Genomic DNA, 22624 nt, shown 5'->3' with positions numbered 1-22624 from the left:
AGCTTCCGTGCTTATTGATGATGACTGAGGCACGTTAAATATGTCGTAGTCATAAAGTCCTCCCCGGGAATCAATACAACTAGAGGTGCTGAACCAGGAGTTGTTCGGCTTCTGGTTTAGTTCTTAATTTTAAAATGTGGATAAATGGTTCTTCCATTGACCGTGTGTTTTCTGAGCTAATTTGGACTTCCACTAAATGGTGCTCGTTAAAACGGAAGCTGACCCCCACTGCCTTAAATCGATTAGCAATTGTTATTTGGGCTTGGTGATCCGAATGGTACTAGTTACAACAATAACAAAATTTTTCTCTCCGTAAATAACTTTTAGCACAACTTTAAACTACCCAAATATGAAACGTTTCAATTTCCTGTAAAAATTGCGTGACTTTAAAAACAAGAATTTGTACATGTTGTGCAACGTAACTTTCTACAACGCACCCGACACATGCGCAAATTATTTTTCAACTATAACATAATGGTTTAGAAAGTTGATTCGTTATGCACATAATGATCACTTATATTCAAATTTGTAGAAGTTAAAAGTCAAACATTAAAGTTAATTAAATAAAGTGTGAAATTGGTACAAACTATCGTACCCCAACAATGGATTGAGCGATCTAATTAATACTTTTTCTTCTTTCTCTTTCTTTTTTTTTTTTTTTTTTTGCTGAAACTTGCAAAAAATTCTTGCTACGCAAATGTTTTCCTTTTCGTAATAGAAAACTTGACAACTATCTTAGTTTCATTAAAACCGCATGGTAGGATTGAAAAAAGTGGACAACTTTACACAGAAAAACATTTTATCAGAGTTTTAATTGTTAAATACATTCACGATATCGATTATTTATGTTAACGTTTGTTAGTTTCATGTAACTTTGGACACTTATTATTTTGGACAAGCGAACAGTCATACATTGCCTTCCTCTTTATAAGTCAACATAATCTTATCCAAATAGGGATTGCCGTTCACAAGAAATTCATTGCAAAAAAGTTTGGTGGCTATAAACTGCATTAAAAAGATACGCAGATTTGTTGCGCGTTTTATACATTTTTTGAATGCAACTAGAAGATAACTTTGCTGCTGCAATTTTTTTTTACTTCTTCTAATTAGAGCTTGATAATAAACCTAGCCAAATAAATAAGTTTTAGATGATAAATTATGAAAGTGGCATTTTGATACGGAAGCAAAACTCAAATTTACTTTAAAGTAATTAAAAATAAGATATTCAAAGCTTGGAGTATGTTACTTGTAAGAACATTTGATTGTTTACATTGAACATTGATGAAACAAATATTAAAAGTATTTAGGGCCAAATAATCCCCTGGTATTAAATAAAGATAACATTGTAAAGGTTACTTTTAGAATGATGTAATGCAAAAATGTTTTCACAGAAGCATTTTTAGTAATACATTTTCAAAACTCAAAGCTAAATTTACAATAAATATTTCTAATTTATTGGATGGAGGTAATTCCTAGTACCGGTTTACACACGAATGATCATGATAGAGTGGAATCCATTTCAAATAGAACTCAAAAGATGTTCGAGAATTTTTTTTTCTGATGATCTTGATGAATATTAAGCTGTTTCAATAACTCTTTACCACCGTTTTACGCCCAATCATTTGGGCAAATGTGATACATTTGCATTTTGTTTTGGAAATTTTAGGCTTTGGCTCTTAATTTTCATATATTTTAATATAAGGAACTAATGTATTGTTATATAAAGCATCAACTTTCTAAAAAAAATATGTATGTAAAAAAGTAACGATTTATATATGTTTTGAGAGTTCTCATACAGTCTCCCACGTACAAATGATTATTTTATAAGCACAATCTTTTTTAGAAAATTCTTACTTTACATTATTATACATAATTTTTCCTTCCTTAAATATGTAAAAATTAAATAATCAAATTTAAAATTTCAGGAATAAAGTGCAAACGTAAAATTGTTATGTATATGTAATGAGCATGTATAAATTATGAGAACATAACAAATATCTGAGTAAAAAAATGTAGTTAAAAGCTTTGGATCATTTAAATTGCAGTATTTATGATTCAACTCAAAGAGGAATAAGAAATAATGTATTTGTATAATACACTTCCAATGAATAAATAAATACGTCGAAATTAATGATTACTTTCGAACTCCCAAAAATACTCCATGAAACTAAAAGCAATTTCATGCCGTTCAAGATAAAAATAAAAGTGATTTTTTTTTAATCATGAATATTAACTTACCACACTCTTACTTTGATGCGATCCGATGAATTGTGGCATTCACTAAAAATGAAAGGAAGAAATAAAAATATTATAAATGCAAAAAACACAGCATGCTTAATACAGTATGTTTTAAACGTTTTGTCATCGATTAACAAGTTTTTCAATATCCAACCGTACAAAACATAATAAAGAGAAAAAAAAAACTTTTGTGCTAAAAAATAAAAGTAAAATTTACAAGAACAAATATGCCAAAAGTTACAGAAACTTATTTCGAGAAAACAAAAACACTTTTTAAATGCTTTTTACACCTGTATTTCGACAAAAAATTGATCGAACATAAGGATTTTAATGAATATTGCATCAAATTCTTCGGCCTCTTTTACTTTTTAATTTCAAAGTATCTAAAATAAAAAGGCACAATACTCTTCCATTAACTTTAAATTAATTAGATGATTGAAAAATTTTGTTTGACCAATTTTTATTTAAAACACAGAAGAAGACAATAAAAATACCGTAGTAAACTAAACTTTTAATTATTAAAGGTTGAATTAGCAACTAACTCATAGCTCCTTCTTTTCCCCTTGTTTTTCATTGTTGTCCTATTCACCATGAGATAAGTTTGCTTCTGAACTGATGCATATAGATATTTTTTATTTTTCTGATATCCGATCTTCGAACAAATTTAACATTCAAAATCAGAAACGCACAATGCGAAAAATTGAATTTTCAATGATCATCAGACCTACAACGGTTCAGTACGATATTTTAACTCTACTAAATGTATTTCTGAATATTGAAACATACTCTATTCAATACTTTATGGTTCCTGATTCACAATCTCGAATGACACTGGCTACAGTTTACGACAAAAAGCTCTTTATTTCATGCTCGTCAAATCCATTTCAGTTTTGCGCATGAATTACAAGATGATGTTAAACTATTAGTTGCCAAAAAGCAATTCAAATTTCGTAGCTTATTTCCAGTCACTGGGAAATGAGCAAGCTATTCCGAAATTACCCGAACTAGCTGTTTCGCTTGTCATTCAATTGGCAAGTTTATAAAACTTTTATCGCGGTAGTAGTACTTTTTGGGCTGCAAAAAGTGACTTTTACTTGGAATGCGCAAAGAAAAAATTAAATCTTCGTGATCTTAAAACAAATCAACAGGAATAAATGCTTCCCTTACAAAACTTTATAATATTTAAATTTATGTAGGTGAATAATTTTATTACCTATCAAAAACGTTCATTTAAATAACATTAGATCGATTAGCACAAAAAGTGATAAACAGAAATAATTAATAATATGGCTTATTTTAGAGCAAAACATCATTTTAATCAATATGCAGTTAAAATTATTCTGGAAAGGAACTGCGAGTGAAGTGTTATCAAAGGGCTTAACCAAAAATAATAACGTGGTTCACGTACCTGTGTATAATTCGGCTTTGATAACTTGAACTTAGAAGGACAACAAATTAAGCGAATCCGTTTCATGAAATAAAGATGCTGAAAAACAATTCGCTTTGCAACTGACGTACTGACATATTTATTGAACTTGGGTCAAGTAAAATATTCCTCCTCTTTAACCCCAAACAGATATAAATTCGTAGTTCGAGGTAGATCACTTTGTTTTATAAAGGATTTGAAATGGTGGTTACTGATTAACGTTATGACAAGCATTTTGAAACGTTTATAAAACTATTAAATGTTACGTATTCAACCTGGTTTGTTATCAGAGCCATATTATAAATTGTGATATTACTTTTTGTAGTGTTCATGGTTTTGTCAAAGATATATCCGCCAACATACCCATCCCACTAATATTTAGTACAGGAATAATATATATTCCAAGTTAGGTAAAAAGGCGTCTAATTGGCTAAAATTCTGTTGTCCGAATACACAGGCGTCAAATGAACAATAGTATTTAAGAATAAGACTGCACGTGCTTGAACAGAAATTAAATGAACAAGGGAATCCACAATCATTTTACCATAACATATTTCATATTTTTTATGAGCATTTGGGAGAGCAGTTGAAACATTTGTTGCAAGGTAGTGAAAGTTCGTAATTCTACCTTAACTGTTTTTCCCTACACACAAAAGACGTATGCAAACATAATAATTGGATCGAAAACAAAGAAATACGTAATATTCCTGGGTAAAGAGATAAATATAATTGGAAGGATAAACGTAAGGACAAATAAACAAAGTGTTTTGCCTAATTAATTTAGTGGATATAAAAAGGGCTTTCTGAGGCTAATGAGAAAATTTCGTCTCATTTTGTTTATAGATCCCCTGATTTTCTAATAGCAAAGTCCTGGTGGGTTTGCACTCCAATCCGCAACGCAACGCGTAAAAAAAAAATGTGTTATTTTCCAGATAATTTTCTTTTTTAGCATCAAACCTGCTTAGAATGTATTGATGAGTCCTAGTGATTACGATAAAAATAAATAAATGTATAATAAATGAGTCGCTGATAGCAATAGTGGTGTGAGTCAATAAAACAAGATTTTGAGTTTAAGTGAATAGTTTAATAGTTATATTTGCCTGAAGCTGAGAGCGACGAGAGTCACAGATGCTTGAGAAAGTCTGCAGATTTTTTTTCTTACTTGGGAGGGGGGCAAAAATTTTGAAAAAAAAAAAAAATATATATATATATATATATATATATATATATATATATATATATATATATATATAATTTTAGAAAGTTAGATTTGTACCATATAACCATCAGAGCATATAGTTCTGGCTTTTAGATCTCGCTTTTTTTTCTTGATTTTACAACTTAAGTAGTGTTAGTTTGTACTGAAGACTATTTTTGAATATTTAATCTGCCGCAGACAGCGGAAATTTTTTTGCTCCTGGCACGGTTACTGTCTATTGGCAAATGGTTGAATTTTGACCTATACCACTTTCGCATGAAGTAGAATAGGGTCAAAGCTAATTTCTAATAGTGTAAATACAAATAAAAGAAAATTGACTTCTACCACTTTTGCTATCAACGGCTCCATTACAGAAATTTTAAAGAAACTTAAATATTTTTCTGTACTCACAAATAAAATTTTTCGTTCCAGATGGGGTTGAGATCTTGAGGCATTGTGCGTGTCCTTTTCTTCGTTTTCCCCACCTGTACCGTGACGTACGGATCACTGGTCCCGCTCTTATCTTTAGCGATCAGCCCCTGAGCGCAAATCACTAGAACATGACACAACAGGTGTGCTTTTAGAAATGTCTTGATCGGCACAAAATTAAATTTTTACACACATTCTATTAAAAAAGGTTTATTTCGCTTTATAATCTCTCCGTGCAGTTAGCAACAAAGTTTGTTATTCGCTGAAAATCATGTATTTTTATGTTTCCGAGTCATTTTTTTTTAGACAATATACAGGAAAAGGCGAATAACCTGCACGCTCGTCAACGTAGAACAGAACCGCAAAGTTTGGTAAAGGGCAAAACTAGCGATAACCAATAGCAACATGGTGAATGTATAAAAGTAATGGCAGTTGAAATAATGGATCGGTCAAATAGCGACCGAAAGCACAATAATCCTACAGAATTGGAAACTTATTTGCAGTTTAAAACCAGAAAACAGAAGTTTTCGAAAAAATAAAATCTTTTTACCCCTTTCTCTCTCTTTCTCTTTTTTCAATAACGTTTCTGTTTTTTTCTGCTAATACTTAACTCTTACCGTGAAACAAAATTGACGACTATCCACAGAAAATACCACCAATGAAATTTTTATTTTCCAATTTTGTTTTCCCTTCAGTTCGTCTTCACTATCACTACAACTTAGCGGTGGATCTCAAAACCTTTTTTAACTTTAAGAAGTGGTCAACTTTTGATCTCTTAATACGTGCCAGACATTTTTTACACATAAATTTGTGGGTAAAGTAGAATGTAACATTTATTGCTTTAGTACGTTAGTGGCTGCTTTACTTCACAAGAAAACACATTGAATTACCGGATAATCCTATTTCCATAGATTTCAGTCTTCTAATAAACCTACAGGTTGTAGAATGGCCACACTGCAATTAGTCAAGTTTTGCATAAAACATGGCGTAATCTGTTAGAAATGCTGTAGTATTTTTAATTTTTGGTATAGAGTTACGGAAGAAAGGATGTATTTAATTTCTGTTTTACTGGCCTGAAATCGCGCCAAAATTAAGCAAGCTAAATTTTTCCTAAAACTAGGAAAACACCAAGGTTAAAATCTAACTTTTTCAAATAAAAAGTTGAACATTTCTTTTCGAAGAAATACTATGGGGATGAAAAGATGTCGATTTCCATATGCATATACTTTACAAGAAAATTAGGAAAACATCAAACTGTTTTATGTATTTCAAATCCACGTCATAACAGTTGCTTTATGTCTTCCTTCCTCAAAGCAAGATCTGAAAGATAACGGCTCGAGACATTTGTCTTTCAAATCCTTTCAGGCGAGTAACTTCCGTTGCGCTGTAAGACAGAATTCTATGAATGTTATTAAGAATGTGACACAGAATTTCAAAAAGAAAACTCATGAAATGATAATGAGTCAAGAATAGGATGAAACAGATCGTGTTCAAATTCCAATTGCGTATATCCCTCGATTTATGCTAATGATAGGTTACGCACTAAGCCGTATAAATCGAAATCTTGGATTTTGTTATTTTAAACTGCGTACAACTAAGAGAGAGAGAGATACTCTAAACTATGTTTATCTCATTCATTTATTTATCTTTACTAATAATAAAACTGAAAGTCTCTCTGTCCGGAGGATGTCTGGATGTCTGTGGGATGTCTGTGACGCGCATAGCGCCTAAACCGTTCGGCCGATTTTCAGGAAATTTGGCAAAAAGTTAGTATGTAGCGTGGGGGTGTGCACCTCGAAGCGATTTTTCGAAAATTCGATTTTGTTCTTTTTCTATTTCAATTTTAAGCCCATTTTTCACAAAAATTTAATAAAATGGGAAAGAATCTTTATCTTTATCTTCTTTACTAATAATAAAGCTGAAAGTCTCTCTGTCCGGAGGACGTCTGGATGTCTGTAGGATGTCTGTGACGCGCATAGCGCCTAAACCGTTCGGCCGATTTTCATGAAATTTGGCACAAAGTTAGTCTGTAGCATGGAGGTGTGCACCTCGAAGCGATTTTTCGAAAATTCGATGTGGTTCTTTTTTTATTCCAATTTTAAGAAAAAAACTATCATAAATTACGAAATTATCATAACGTGGAACCGTAACATGGGCACAAGCCAATTGGCGAGATACGAAATTATCATAACGTGGAACTGTAATTCACCATACATTATTTGTAAATATACAAGCGAACCAAAAGACCTTTAATTTTTCTATTACGGGCGAAACCGTGCGGGTGCCACTAGTGTAGAATAAAAGTAAGACATCTTAAAAAGCGAAATACGTTCCTCAGAAGTAAAAATTCCTTTTTCGAACAGGAACAAAAAAAAAAGTTCCTCAAAACGATCAATCGTAAGTTTGATTACTGTCATCCCTTTTCTCAACTATCATTCCGTTCTTTGTTGATTTGTATGACGTCAGTTCCATCATTTGGACGTTCTTAAACTTGTACCAAATTTAATACAAATTGCATAAACTGTAAAAAATTTCATAACCTTGAATTATGTGGTTTCCTGATAGTTTGCCAATATTGATGAATCTCAAATAAATTATGTATCAATGTATAACTTTCAGCGTTCTTGAAGTCCAACATAATGGAAGTTTGTATAAACACTAATAAATATGAAACAAAATAACATTAACTTAAAGTACTTCAGTTTCTTGTTTTTTTCTTAATAGCGTTAGCTAAATGCACAGGAAGATTATAGCGAATATAATTATTTTACAGAATAATTGTTTGAAGAATTTGATTTACAAACAAAATGATATTTTGAGTAACTGTAAAGCAATATCACAAACAGACATATTAGTAATAAATTAATTGCTGGACTACAAACAGTAACGAAGACAACAATACGAGTATAGCGGTCAATACACAATACAAAATAGCAGGTTCATGCAGGGATTCATGCATTCATGCTCGTGCATATTGTAGTACATCAAAAAAGTTGAAGAGTGAGAAGAAAAACTCAAATAAGTTGACAATAATAGTCATGTTCCTGTAGTTAAAAATTATTGATACTTCGTATGATTATACTCCTCAAAAAGGATTAAAGTTAATGTATGTGAAATTGATACATCGTAGTTAAATTAAAGATTTTGTACATCTAAAAAAGGATGAAAAAGTAACTATAAAAGTATTTTATACATATCGCTCATTTACTGCAAAAACGTGGTAGCTTGAAAAATTATGATTTTTGATTTGATGCTGTCAGGGTAACTACATTAATGATTACAATGATCATGAAGCATTAACTCAAAAAGAAGAATTTTCGAGCTATCATGTTGTTGAAGCAAATAAGCAATATTTGGAAACACCTTTTTTTTTTACATGTTTCACTCTAATTTAGAGTTTTGTCTTGAATCTCTTCGTTGAACAACATATACATAACTAATGGCTAATGGATTCTGCTAGTTTTATTTTTTAAGAAAAATCTTCAGTTTATATGCGTAACTATAATAAACGTAAGAAGTATTAAAAGTTAGTCATTAATGCCTAACAGAATATAAAACTTTTTCATGTCAGACGAAAATTGCGTTTTTTGTTTTTGAGCAACATCTAACACTTCTCATGATAAAACGTTGCACAAAATGAAAAAAAAAAAAAAAAAAAAAAAAAAAAAAAAAAAAAAAGCTTTCGTTGTTTGACCAGAAAGAGTTTTTTTTTACTGCCCCAGTGATAAGTTTGTAAAATGTGTATAATACATCAAATATTTTCAATGTTACCTACTGGTTTTGAGTAGTTTACTTAAAGCCATGTACAAAAAAATATTTTTTCGTTCCTGTTTTGTAAACTTGTTTATTAAAGCATTCAACTTTTTGTATAAGATTAGCAAACACTTAACATGAGTTTGTAACATTATTTGCATAATACGTACATAAGTCGCATTAACTTTAACACTTTTAATATTCAGTTTTAAGGTATATATTATTTTTAAAAATTGTTTTCAGTTTTAAATTTGTTTAATATGTCAAAATTACTTTAAAATATTTCTTAAAAGTTGATTGAAAATACAATGCGTGAGATTCGGACTTCACTTGAAAAAAAAAAAAAAAAACTTTTAATTAATAGAAAAAAAAAATGAAAAGGCAGAAAGATAATGCCTTTGTTTGTATTCATATATTCTACTTTGAAATATTTCTTAATTAGGTCTCTACATAAATTTGACTTCAAAATGAACACAATCAGCAGATTCTAAGGACAGTAATTAAAAATATGTTTTTTCAATGAAAATAATTGCTTTTTGAATAAAGACCTCTTAAGAATTTTAATTAAAATAGGAAATAATAAAACAGTAATATAAGTCAGCATAAATTTAAATGAGAGATGACTTTTTTTTTTTAGCTCTAATACTGCATCATTGACTGTTTCTAATAAAACATAAAGAAAAATGCAATAAAATATGAAAGAATAAATGTTTTTCAAATATTTAAAATGTAGACATTCTTTGAAGAAAAATCGTTAATATATTAAAATGTATAATGTTTATTAAAATTTCGGATTTCTCTTTTAATCTTGAGTATGCATTGTCAAATGCTTTTATTAAAATAATAAAGAAATTAATTAATTTATAAATATGCACAAAAGAAGGAACAATTATATTTATTGAAGAAAATAAAAAATAAATAAAATACGTAAAAGCTACAATGTGCAATAAGCGATTGAATTGCACAAAAATTCGTCTTCTGTCCTTTTTATAAATGTAAAAATAAATTATCAAAACAAAAATGTGCATATTTATTGATCTTTTTGGTAAAATTATAAAGTGATGCAAATTAGGTGGGATGTTTAACAAAAGTTCAGATTTTCTTTTAAATCTTTAATATGCTTCGTCTTATATGTGAACTAAAAAGAAAAAAGCAATAAACACGTTTCACTAATAATAAATAAAATAATAATGTATGTATTCTTTAAATAATTAAATGATAAATATTCATCAGAGAAACGTTTTTCGACTACAAAATTTAATTTTAGAAAAATGTATGTTTTTTCCTTAAAAATAACGATCTTAATAAAATCTTTCATATTATAGCTCTCATTCTTTCAGTGTTGCATTGTTTTTCTCGCGTTGTTTAAAAATTAATTATTTTCATCCTAACTATGTTAAGAAAATCAAAAATTCATTGTAAAATACATAAAAATAATGTAAAATACTTAAATAAATAACATATTTTAAATACGTAAAATATAAATATTTTCAGAGAAAGTTTTTGGAATTAAGCACAAAAATTTTATAAAAACTATTTTTCGTTAATCGCATTAAAATAGGCCGCTAATAAAAAATATGACGTTGTAAACGATTTAAAGCAAAAATACCACAAATGTAAGAGAGATTGAGCACGAAACAGGCAATGAGAAAATTAAGAGAAATTGAAAAACCCGTGTAGAACAGGGAAAAATGCAGAAATCCTTTAATTGTGCAGAAATTTTAGTGCAGTGAAATAACGAAACGTTGAAAAATTTGTAGGAAAGTATTTCTTAGAAAGGGTTTTGTAAAATAAACGCCGCAGCATAAGTAAAAGCTGATAAATTTCAAATTTTAAGTTTAAAATTGGAGAAAATAACAGCAAAAATTCTACCCCAATTAAATAATTTTATTCCAGTTTAAATTTCTTTCTGTGTAGATACTTTTAAACTAAATATTGAAGAAATTTTAAGTTAACTGTAGATCTGTGTTTAATTTCTTGCATATAAAAATGATGTGCAGGCAAATTTGATTTAGTATAGGTTTAGCTTTAAATATATACTAAAAACATAATTTTTTCATAGATGCTTAATGGAACTTAACAATTTTTTGTATAGCAAAATATATAAGTATTATAGATGTTTGACTTGTATGGGAGAAACATTTCCTCCATTTTCACAGATCATGTTTTACATTTTACTTTTCTATAAACAGGAGTTCGAAATAAGGAACTACTAAAAAATTAACATTTTCTATTTTATGTAGTTTCTTACTATATTGACTAGTTACAACTAGTAGCTATACCAGTTTGAGGAATTCTATGTAAGAGCAAAATTCTAGCGATCTATATTCTTCGCCTATAGGACGCAATGCATCTCAACAGCTTTAATTTGGATTTGGATAAATGTGCTGGATAACATGGCTTTAACAAAAATATTCTTTCTTATTTATGTATACTTAGGCAGTTAATGTTAATGGATCATAAAAAGGTCTGATATTTTTTACTTGTGAGAAGTAAATAGCTTTTCACTAGTGTGCTTTAAGTGTTTTTTAACTGCTTTATATTATACACAGCAAGCAAGTTTAACGTAAATCTTACTTAGATGTTATTAAAAATTGTATACTGTTTCACTAACAATAATATGTAATAGAACCAATGGGGGAATATCATTAAGTAAGTCACAAAAGAGAAATAATTTATTAAGATAATCACATTTAGGAAAAAAACCCATATAATCTCCAGCAATGTTTATGGACTTATCCCATCGTTTTATCAGAGCCTCAATTCCAGCTGCATAAAACTCTTTAGGTTGCTGTCTCATCCACAGTAGGACTTTATGTTGAACGTCGTTATCATCTTTTCATGATGACTCCAATTAATCAGCATCCACCTTACAGCCCAGACTTGGCCCCAAGAAATTTTCATCTGTTTGCCCAATATCTTGGAGGCAAACAATTTGGAGATGACAACTACGCTCAACATAAAACCCTGCTGTGGGTTAGACAGCAACAGAAACCAAAAGAATGTTGTGCAGCTGGAATAGGGGCTCTGATAAGTCAATGGGATAAGTGCATCAACATTGCTGGAGAAAATATGGGAAAAAGATCTGCTTCCAAGTGATTGTCATGGTAAATTATTTTTTCATTATCTTTTGTAACCTTTTTAGTGACTTTCTCTCGTAGCATAGCTCATTTTTAAAGTTTCTTCTTTGCAATATTCAACAGGGGATAGTTACTATTGACTGTGCCGGAATACATTCAAAGACGTTTTTCGTATATATTTTTTAACTTTAAGGTGCAAAAGTTTTTGTTTTTCTAAATCACGTATACATGTACGAAAGTTGAGTTTATCGTAAACAGCAAATGTACAGCAGTTACAGTTAACATTTCAATAGCAAGAAATGTTTTTCTAAATTGTATTCTTATTGATTTCTACACTATGCTAACTTTTTAAAGCTAGTATGGATGACGTATAAGGAAATAAAAAGTATTGGAATTCTTTTTAAATTTTTAAAAAGGAAAGCTCAAAATTTCGGCAGGAAAACCTCTAAACCTCTGAAACTAAGATGTTTTTTCTGATGAAGCTGATTAACTTTTAGTTTTTATAAGTGTAAATTATTTTATTCCATGATCTGACACATTACATTTGTTATTTCCCCTAATATCGTTGTTATCCAAGTGCATTTACTTCAAAAGTCAATTCTGAAAAAACCGAAAACAAGGAGTTGTTTTTTTCTGAAGTCTTCTAAATAAATGGAAAATATTGCGTCACGTAACAAATTTTATGCTTTAGGATTGCCTTACATTACCAAACGTATCGATGGAAAGTTTAAAACTGAACTTATAATCGCAAGAGTTTATTATCCAGAAAGAAAAGATTCAAAACGGTTAACTGAGCTACTGAAATATTTTTTTTAAAAAATACTTCTGAATAAAGCCGTGCAGAATAAAAACCTCTGCAGTAAAACATGAATTCATACTTTGCACGTAAAACTACAAACGAATATTCGTAATTAGTAGTCATAGTACTGCAACAATACTGCAAGAATTTACATGCATATGTAAGCTTCAGGAAATAATCCAAAACTGAACACCTTACATTTTTTATGTAACAACATCACCTGAACTGATAAATTAATCTTCAGTTAAGAAAATTTATGGAGACATCTTTTGTTACGGTAATTAAAAATTCGATAACTGTTTATGGGCTACTTTAATAACCCACTGCATAAAAACTTTAATTAAAAAATGAATATCGCTATTTTAATTATGTTTATGGGTAGTATTTCTCTTTGAATTAAGGAAAGTCTGCATCAAATTGAAGTATCATATTTTATTTATAACCTTATGTCATGAAATAGTTTTGAATATTTTATAACCTAAGACGAAAAATTTAATGATGGCAAAAAATATTTCATTGCTTTTAATCCTGATTTATTAAACATAAATTATCAAGTATATATTACCTTACTTATAAAAAAATCTATTGTCTTGTTAAAATTAGTAGTCCTTAAAGAGTATAATGTAAAAGTATTTTTTTGGTGATGATTGCACGTCACGAAACGTTCAAGCAACAAATCATGAAACCAAAAGGCAGAAAAAAATGTGCCATGTGGAATAAAAATCAGATAAAAATTTCTGGCGAAGTGATGAAAATTAAGTAGCCAGAATGTGTGAACCTATTATTATTATTATTATTATTATTATTATTATTTTGAAATTCTTTCACTGGCAGATCAGAGTTTTGCCTGTAATTTAACTTCTCTGCGATGAGAAGAATGGAACTATTGAAAGCAAGTTTGCAATCTGTTCGTTGACTTTTCTCAGAATTCACTCGGTCTAATTAATGTCAATTGCTGAAGAAGTGATAAAAACTGAATAAAGAGTACCATTCGTTTACAACCTAAATTCAAAAGGTGATAACTGGTACAAAATTTGAATGAGTTAAAAACCCAAAACTAATGAAAGCTGGGGGATTCCGAAATTATGCTGTGTTAAAATTATAATAATAATTATAGAAACAATTGATATATTGTGACAATTTTAACGTCGCAAAGTTCTGTAGCAACTTAAGAGCTCCAAATTAGGTACCATATTATTTATGCTCACACATATTTAAAACTGTGTTGCAACCTGGCTGGTTGATGATAATAAGGTACTTAAAATTAATCAACGTAACCTTATCTTTTAAAAATGCAATAAAACAAAAAGTTGCACTGTAGCAATACATTGAGTTATTGTTTATTTGAAATTTACATACACATTTAACTAATCATCACCATGTTAATGAAAATTATCTTCAATTTATCCAGCACAAAATATCCAAATTTTCTGTTGCGACACAATCTTCCGTTAAAAATAAAAGTTAAAAATAAGAGCCTAGGAAGATCTAAAGAACTTTTGTTGACTGCGAAGGCAAGAGGTGGCTTTGTGCAGTCAAGTGGTATGGTGTACTAAGTACCTGTGATGGCAATCTTTGCGGACCACTTGCTAGTTCCCTCCATTATTTGAGCCTCGCCCTGTTGCAGAGCGTCGATATGCGTGTCAGGGTCGATGGTAAAGGTCATCCTGCAAACACCACATTAAGAATGAACAGGTTGCCATAGTTCATGCTATAGCCCAATCATTTCACTTAGTTCCGATTTCACCCGTGTGCTGTGCTTCCACATTGTAGATTTGAATGAAGTTCGATTAATTGCAAATTTTAATCAATTATCTGCACTCTAATTTTCAGGATTGCTCATGTATATTTGGCACTAAACTCGATGTTGCATAAGATGTGTTTAGCAACAGATTTGATGATTGGGGCAACGCAGCATACAATTATGGCAACCCTCAAAACACAAAACAACATCAAGGAGTAGCACATTTACATGCCGTTTTACAGTCACAATACATCAAATATCATAGCAGCGTGCCACTTTCAATCTCTGATTAGCAATTTATGATCGGCAATTTTATGTTTATTGCTGGTGTAAAAGCGATGTTGGCAACGTAGGGAAAAGAGCATTGTCCTGGGAAAATCTTTTTAGATTTGGTTTGTTAAAGGTGTTTTACTTTTTAAATGCCACATTGAGAAGTTCCCGACTAGATTGTGCCCAACGCAGCAATAAAATAAGCTGCTATAGTAAAAACGATTTTTGAATCACACTGATAACATATAATTTAATGGATGTGGATAAACTTTTGCATGAAAATTGAATGTGGTAGAAACGACGCTGTAAAACACTAATTTGCAAAATGGTGTATGTTAGGGTAACAAGAAAACTCCTTTACTGATGCAGGAATAATTATGGATAGGGAAAGGAGCTTCTTGAAATCCAGAAAAATTGCGTATATTTTATTTGTCCAGTTCTGTGTGTTAAAATGTTTTCTCTCGTATTCATGTTGGAAAATTTTGCCGTTTATAATAAGTTTAGGAAAAAAATTATTGTCTCTCCCTTTTTTTCTTCCTACTACGTTCAATAAAGCTTCTAGCTAAAATCCGGAAACTTTAACCTACAGATTTTCTTTCTTAGTCTAGAAGCAATACAAAACGTTATTCGTTGTCTAATAGTGAACAAAATCTTCATGACAAAAGCCACGTGATACTTGTTTAATGTGCACATTCTTTCTGTCAAATGCCATTGGGTAAACCAATTTAAAACTTTCAATAGTTGTATTTAATTCTAAAATACTTACGATCTTTTTTGTAATTCATGTATTAAAAACATAATTTATTAACTTTTTGATTCTCGGAAAATATATGAATTTCACGCAAAACAGCAACTAAAACCAGTTTTAAAACAAGTTTTTTTTCTGTTTCAAAATGCCCCCCAAATAAATAAGAATAATTGAACTGCTTCAATTATTTGAAGTGCCTCTGCTAAAAAGGCTATCTAGTGGCACACTGCAAAGTACAACGACACAATATCGATGCAACGGCACAATATCGGTACAACGACACAGAGCACAAAGACAGGCCAAAGCAACGAAGCAACCACGTGACGTGTATCTCCGGACCTACCGGTGATTGCAATTTTTGCTGACCATTTGGAGGTACCGTCCAGGACACTCTGTTTCACGGCCTTCATGTGCGTCGCGTGGATGTTGTTTTCGACAGAAAATATGCCCCTATAAGTCGGTGGATGAAACAAAATTTCAAACACAGATTCCAGGCACAAGAGTTAGAACCAACGGACACATTCCGTATACACTGTATCTGTAACTGTCTGATTGCTCTTGAATTGGTAGGTTATAGTGTGACTCTGATAAGGTAAAGCTTGGATTTTGACTGTGTTACTTCTTTTTGAGGTAGTATGGAAGGGTGATTGGCAGAGTTGATCTGATGAAGTTTCGCTGCAGCATAGCGAAAGTATTCCAACTCAAATCCGCGCCAATAACGAGCCAAACCCATTTCACTGAACTAGCCAAAAAGGAGTAAACTGTGTCAAGGTTAAACTTAAACTTATTAGAGCCACACTATAACTTACAACGAAACTGCATCGAAAACAAACCATAAAAGACGCTCAGACGTCAATGCGTTTAGTTATAGGTAAAATAAATGCAGAATCTATTAACTGAAAAACAGTTACAGTTTATTTTAAGTGGATAAGAAATGCACATTATTATTATGTTTTTTTATTAATTTTTTCTTCTTCTATAATAACTAAGAGATAATTTATTCCATAAAATTTAAAATAAAGAAGAATGTATAAAAATGGAAACTTAGCCGCATTGGTTTCTGAGCGATTCAAACAAGACTGCATCAAAATTAGCCAAAAAATTGTAGCTTATGTGACGTATAGGACATTAATGAAAACAATTTATTTCTAAAAAATATTCTTATTTTAGTTAAAAAATCTAAAAACAAACAAAGCAAGAAAATTTCAAATTATCAAGAGGCATTTTTAAAAAAAATTTACACGTAATCGAAAAAATGCTTTTTACAAAAATATTTTTATGGTTATCAGCCAAATAAATAAAATAGGCATTGAGAACACTTTGTGTGTTTATTTTTTAAGATTATGAAAGTAAATTTAAAATGTAAATTAGGTAGTTTTAAAACCAAGGGTAACGGCACCAGTGACAGACAAAAGTCCAGTTTCAGGCAGTCATAACTTTGGATTTCAATATCAAGAATTATAGGTGGGTAAATGATGCTGCTGTGACCCATGAATACGGTGCAGCCATCTAGTATTTATCAGAGTGAATTTTATGAGCCAGATGGTATATACAAGGCTGTGGTGGAAGGAAATGACCAGCCATCACAAGGTCAGCTGGTGTTTCATGTTCATTTGAATTTAAAAAGGCTTTAGATTTAAAAATAAAGAACTTCTACTCAATTTGAATAGAAAAAGGGAATGTTGTCCATTGCTCATCCTTTCCTCGTTCTATGTGTTACTGGGTATCATCAGATTTTTTGGTGTCTGCTATTTAGGGGTCGGACCATTTTTCGAAACTAAGCAAATAAAAATCGAATTAACAAATTCAGAGGATCCAGAAGCAGACAAATATTAGATGAGATGCAGTTGCACCAGAGAAAAATAGTTTTAACAGTATAAATACATTAAAAGGCTCAGAAAATCGAGTTAACCTCAGAGGATCTTAGGCATGTCTGTTACTGGTGCCGTTACCCTAGTAGTGTTAAGATAAAACTAATTCCTAGTTTGCTTATAAGAAACTAGAAAACAACAAAACACTCTCCCTCCTTTGAATATAATACTTTGTTTTTTATTTACACAAAGAAACGACTTGAAGCTTATAAACTTTCAAGAAATGTTCCTGGTTTAAAAAGGAAACAAATAGCAGAAAAACATCTAATTGTTCTCCGAAAGTTAGTGTCTTTGGACCGAATTTAAATATCGTAAGGAAGTTATGTTTGTTTTCAAGAACACTTACTACTAAAACAAACTAAAGAGACATATTTGTTTTTCATTATTATTTTTTTTAATAGAAAACGAGAATTCAAGAAAATCTTAATTTCAGCAAACTAAGTTATGGTTTTTAACTTAAAAACAAGCAAAAAAAAAAAAGCCTGTTGTTTTCTACTAATATACCTTTTTCAAATTACAGCCCTGAACAAAAGAGAAAACGTATACTTTTTTTCATTTTTCAAAGATGAATAAGTGTCATGTTGTTTAGAAGTTGGAAAATATTAGAAAATCTATTCACTATTCCTGAAATTTCCATATTTTTGTGAACTGAAATTTATAAAACTGGATTTATTTGATCATTTGTGTTAGGGGAAGAGTTTACAGGAGGGACAGGAAACTGGTTAACTTTTGAAATAGTTTTCTGTTTTCTCAAAGAAGATAACTAACTTTAGTAAACTTGATTTCTAGGAATATTCACTGTATTTTGAAATCAGCTAGAGAAAAGCCAGAAATGCTACATAAATAAACTTGAAAAAAAAAATGAGAGAGAATCTTTACAATTGGGAAATTTTGGTCAGAAGAAATTTTGAAGAAGTTATTTCTTTAAAATGCAATTTTCTTCAAAATGAATTTAAAAATGTAAATACTCATTTACTTTCAAAAATTTTATTGCCTTTGAAAAATGCAGAAAACGTGATGTCACTCCAAATTAGCACAAGGGAAGTAGGAATTCAGCATTTGTGTTAAGAATAGTAATTAAATGCGAAAGTTACAGAATGCTTTTAAAGAGATGACAAAGAATAATGCTGAAAAAGTATAGTTTACCTAAAGAAAACGCCTATAAAGGACGAATGTTTGAAATTTTAATGTTGTGTCATAAAAACAAACCGATCGAAACTCAGCGGGTAAACTCAGTTGCTTTCTAAACTTGATTTTTCAGAAGGTTTCTACACTTTGAAGAATGTTCGATCTTGGCTATGGATTTCACGTCTACTTCCCTGTTTTTGTATCTTTACCATTTTTAACAATATGATTTATGCATTCTAGTCTTAATGGAATCAATAAATTACGTTTTACTATACGTAGTCTGTCCAATAAATATGCGAACTGAGGCCATAAAAAAATTATTTTGCAAAATTTAGTCCACATCGATTTCGTCCCTTTCAAAGTACTTTCCATTCATTGATATGCACTTATAACATCTTCTTTTTTCACTCTTCAAAACACCTTTGGAAGTCCTCAGCAGTTAGGCTCTTTAGTTGTCTCGTCGTTTCTCGTTTACTGAGTTCAAATCTTCACAGTGATGCCCCCTCATCACATTTTTGCATTTTAGATATAGGAAAAAGTCACAGGGGGCGAGATCTGGCGAATAAAGAGGATGAGCAAGGGTAATGATTGATTTTTTTTTGCTAGAAAATGGAAAACAATCAATGCTGCATGTGCTGGGGCATTGTCGTGGTGAAGAATCTATTCATTGTCTTGAGTCAAACTTGGTCGCACACGACGTACACGATCTCTCAAATGTTTGAGATTTGTGTGATTCGTTGCTCCGTGATGACATCAATTTCCATTTTCAACGAACAGTAAAAACTAGGACAACCGAATTTAACATAAATCGCAACATTGACTCCGTTTGGCAATCTGCCAAGCACTGAAAGCTCATTGAGTGTCAGGGAACTATCGCCGATAGTAAGCGGGACTATAGTCGCGTCATGGCCGCTAGATTGCTTGAGTGTGAGTATTTATGGGACAGACTACGTACTTATAAGATAAGTTAAACAAATGTCTTTGTCCTGAAAAGTAAAATAAGAAGTAATAATATCAGAAGGCACAAATTGAGATTACTGCAGGCACGTGTTTTGGCGTTACAGGGAACTCCTTGGGCCAAAGGCGTTCCTTGTGTAACGCCGAAACACTTGTCTGCAGTAATCCGCAATTTGTGCTTTTTGACGCTGTTATTTCTTATTATACTTAGAAGATGTTACATGGAACTTTGTGTCTGATTTTTTTTCCAAAAAGAAAAAAAAACGTGTTTTCGAGAAATAGTTTCAGGACTTTTTCCCCCACTCAGGCCAAGCTTTTTGAATTAAAGAACTCAGTACAAAAGTAACTTAGAAGTACTTGTGTACACATTACATGGTAACATCCATGCTCATCTCGCATCAGAGATTGGTTAACAGCGCATTTTGGCACTTTCTGCTAGTAAAATGTAAGCAAGAGTTTAAGTTAACTAGGAGGGCCTACGATCTGAAGAGTGTTGAAATTCTAAATGCTAATTATCGGGGTCATTGGTTAGGCCTATATGCAACTATACAGCTGTTACAACAGGAAAGCGGGATCTGTATTTTTTGATGATTCAAAATAGTCTGACTTCTATTTCGAATGTTAACCTCATCCACGAAATTATTTCCTATAACACTTAATATTTATTTATTTTTTTTAAATATTTTTCTTTCATGCAATGTTTTAATTACTAAACAAATGCTGAGACTATGTCAATAAACAGGTAAATCACAGATAATTTTTAAAAGATTAACAAAATTAAATAAAATATAAAAACAGCATAAATATTCTTTATACTGCTATTTTTCTAGAATCAGACACAGTTACAGATACAGGTTCAGTTATAGACAGAGACACATTTTGCTTTAAAATCTAAAGTGATTTCACGTAGTAAATGTTTGAAAAACAATTAAGACATTCCACATGCAATGGATTAGAATAACTTTAAGTCAGTGTAACACTAAATCTATGTAAGTAGTCACTTTAGTATTGCTAATTTTAGTGCATAAGTTTCTGCGGATCTTTGCAGTGTTTTTTGCGTTAGCATTGTCCTTGTGATTTACAAGTAAAAGTGAGGCAAAATCCTTTTTGTACAAAGGTTGAAATAAGTTTAATATAAAAATTATTTACTACATCTTTTTTTAAAAAATATTTGAAGAGTTCATACAATAATTCAAAAGTTTTTTCTTCAGTTTATTCATTTTACTTCATAAAATCTCACATCAAAAGAACCTTTGAATGTATAAAAAAATAATTTAGGAGCTTCACAAACCATTTTTCTGCCATTTCCACTTCCATTAAAAAAAAAAAATAAAGAACTGTTGAGGTATTTTCTTGTGATATCCTTAAAAAAGTAAGAAGATTTTCCTAAGCATTTAAAACATAGTGAAAAGTTTATTAATATGTGATACTCTTAATTTCAAGTTAATATTAAAAATTCAACTATTTTTTTTAAAAACTACTTTTTTAAAATAAGCGTAATGGTGTAAAAAATAAAAGAAAAAAAAAACATTTCGATTAAATTTGCATGTGAGTCGAATCCATATCTAGTTCCTAAGAACAAATTATTAAAAAGAACATGAACTAATTTGTTAATCAAGAATTAGTAAAAAAAGAAAAAGTTTAAGCAATAAAGGTGGCAACAGACCTGATAAGCTCGAAAATTTCTGGTTTGTCTCGCTCCCTGATTTTCATTCTTTCTTTCATCGCCATAATGATGTTATTAGCCTTATCATCGGCTCCGTGCTTGGAACTCTTCTCCGCCGCACCTGTAAATGTTTAAGAAAGTCATTATCTTTGGTGCTGGGAGTAAAAAGGCCGCAACTTGCTTACGGATTTTATTAGTCTTCTAAGACTAAGTTAAGGGCTTGATTGATAATACTGGATGTTCTAAAATAGTCTGCGGAAATGTAAAACCCATAAAGATTACGAGGCGGTGGTAGTTGTATCAAATAAATTGGAAAAGAGTTACCAAAAATCTGGAACATTTTTTAAATAGAAGTATTTTGGCCTAGTTACTTTCTTTTACTAGTTTCTGCGTTTTAGCTGAACTTTTAGCTTTTGTTAACATAGTTTTATTTTAAAACTAATCCGATAAGTTAAAATAATCTTGCAGTTAATCACTTAGTATTTATGACATACTCTTACTTTAACTACTGCAAAAATTTGACCCAGTATAGTTTTAGGAATTCCTTATAGGGTTGAAATAATCTTTAAGAATTATTTTTGACTTCTTCAAATCACAGGACAGCGAAAAGATTAAGTTATATTACTTATTTATTTTTTTGCAATCTTTCAAAGAAAGATCATTTTATTTTAACTAAAAAGGTACTGAACCTTACCTTCGGTAAGATTAATTTTATTATTGGAAAGTTAAATTGCTCGGTCGTCAAATTAAGACTGTTTAAAGATTATAGACTTTATAATTGTAAAACATTCCTTGGTTATCACTATTTTTAGCAAATTATGTTTGAATTTCAGACTTTCAAATCACCATTGAAAGTTAGAAAATATTAATATTTTATACTTATAATTTGCATTAATATACTACAAAAAAAAAAAAAAAAAAAACATGTTTTGGTGTTACAAGGAACCTTTTTATCAATGTAAGTTGTAAGCTTCAGGATGTAAATAATGCAAGGGAAATAAGATGATGCATTTTAAACAGAATCAATAAATTATACAGCCGTGAATGGCGTATGTTAGAAGGAAATAGATTAAATCAAGGAGGAACAAAGAAAAGTTCTATCATTTGATAAGGAAAAGACTTACAACTAAAGAAGGTAAATCCCAATCATTTAACAAAAGATAAGATCGCAAAATAAGAATTAAAATTTCCAAACCTATCAGTTTTATCTTCAGATCAACTTTTCTAAATACAACAACTTTCGTTTTAAAGTAAATTTTCAATAACAATGGACAATTTGGGAAATACATAAAAGATACTTTTAGAAGCTATGCATAA

General features: G+C 30.5%; 1 protein-coding gene across 1 annotated transcript in view; it reads right to left on the bottom strand.

Moving 5' to 3' along the window:
• Positions 1-22624, bottom strand: part of LOC129230587 (protein unc-13 homolog A-like) — a 75929-nt gene that overhangs the window by 35405 nt on the left and 17900 nt on the right. The window contains exons 5-8 of the mRNA XM_054864991.1: positions 21308-21428; positions 16029-16135; positions 5274-5415; positions 2239-2280 (exon numbers count right to left, since the gene is read on the bottom strand). Of these exons, the coding sequence (XP_054720966.1) occupies positions 2239-2280; positions 5274-5415; positions 16029-16135; positions 21308-21428 (412 nt within the window). The remainder of the gene's footprint in view (positions 1-2238; positions 2281-5273; positions 5416-16028; positions 16136-21307; positions 21429-22624) is intronic.

Source organism: Uloborus diversus, chromosome 9 (genome assembly GCF_026930045.1).
Source record: "Uloborus diversus isolate 005 chromosome 9, Udiv.v.3.1, whole genome shotgun sequence".
Lineage (NCBI taxonomy): Eukaryota > Metazoa > Arthropoda > Arachnida > Araneae > Uloboridae > Uloborus > Uloborus diversus.
Note: the sequence above shows the minus strand (reverse complement) of the source record. Positions and strands in the feature narration are given on the sequence as shown.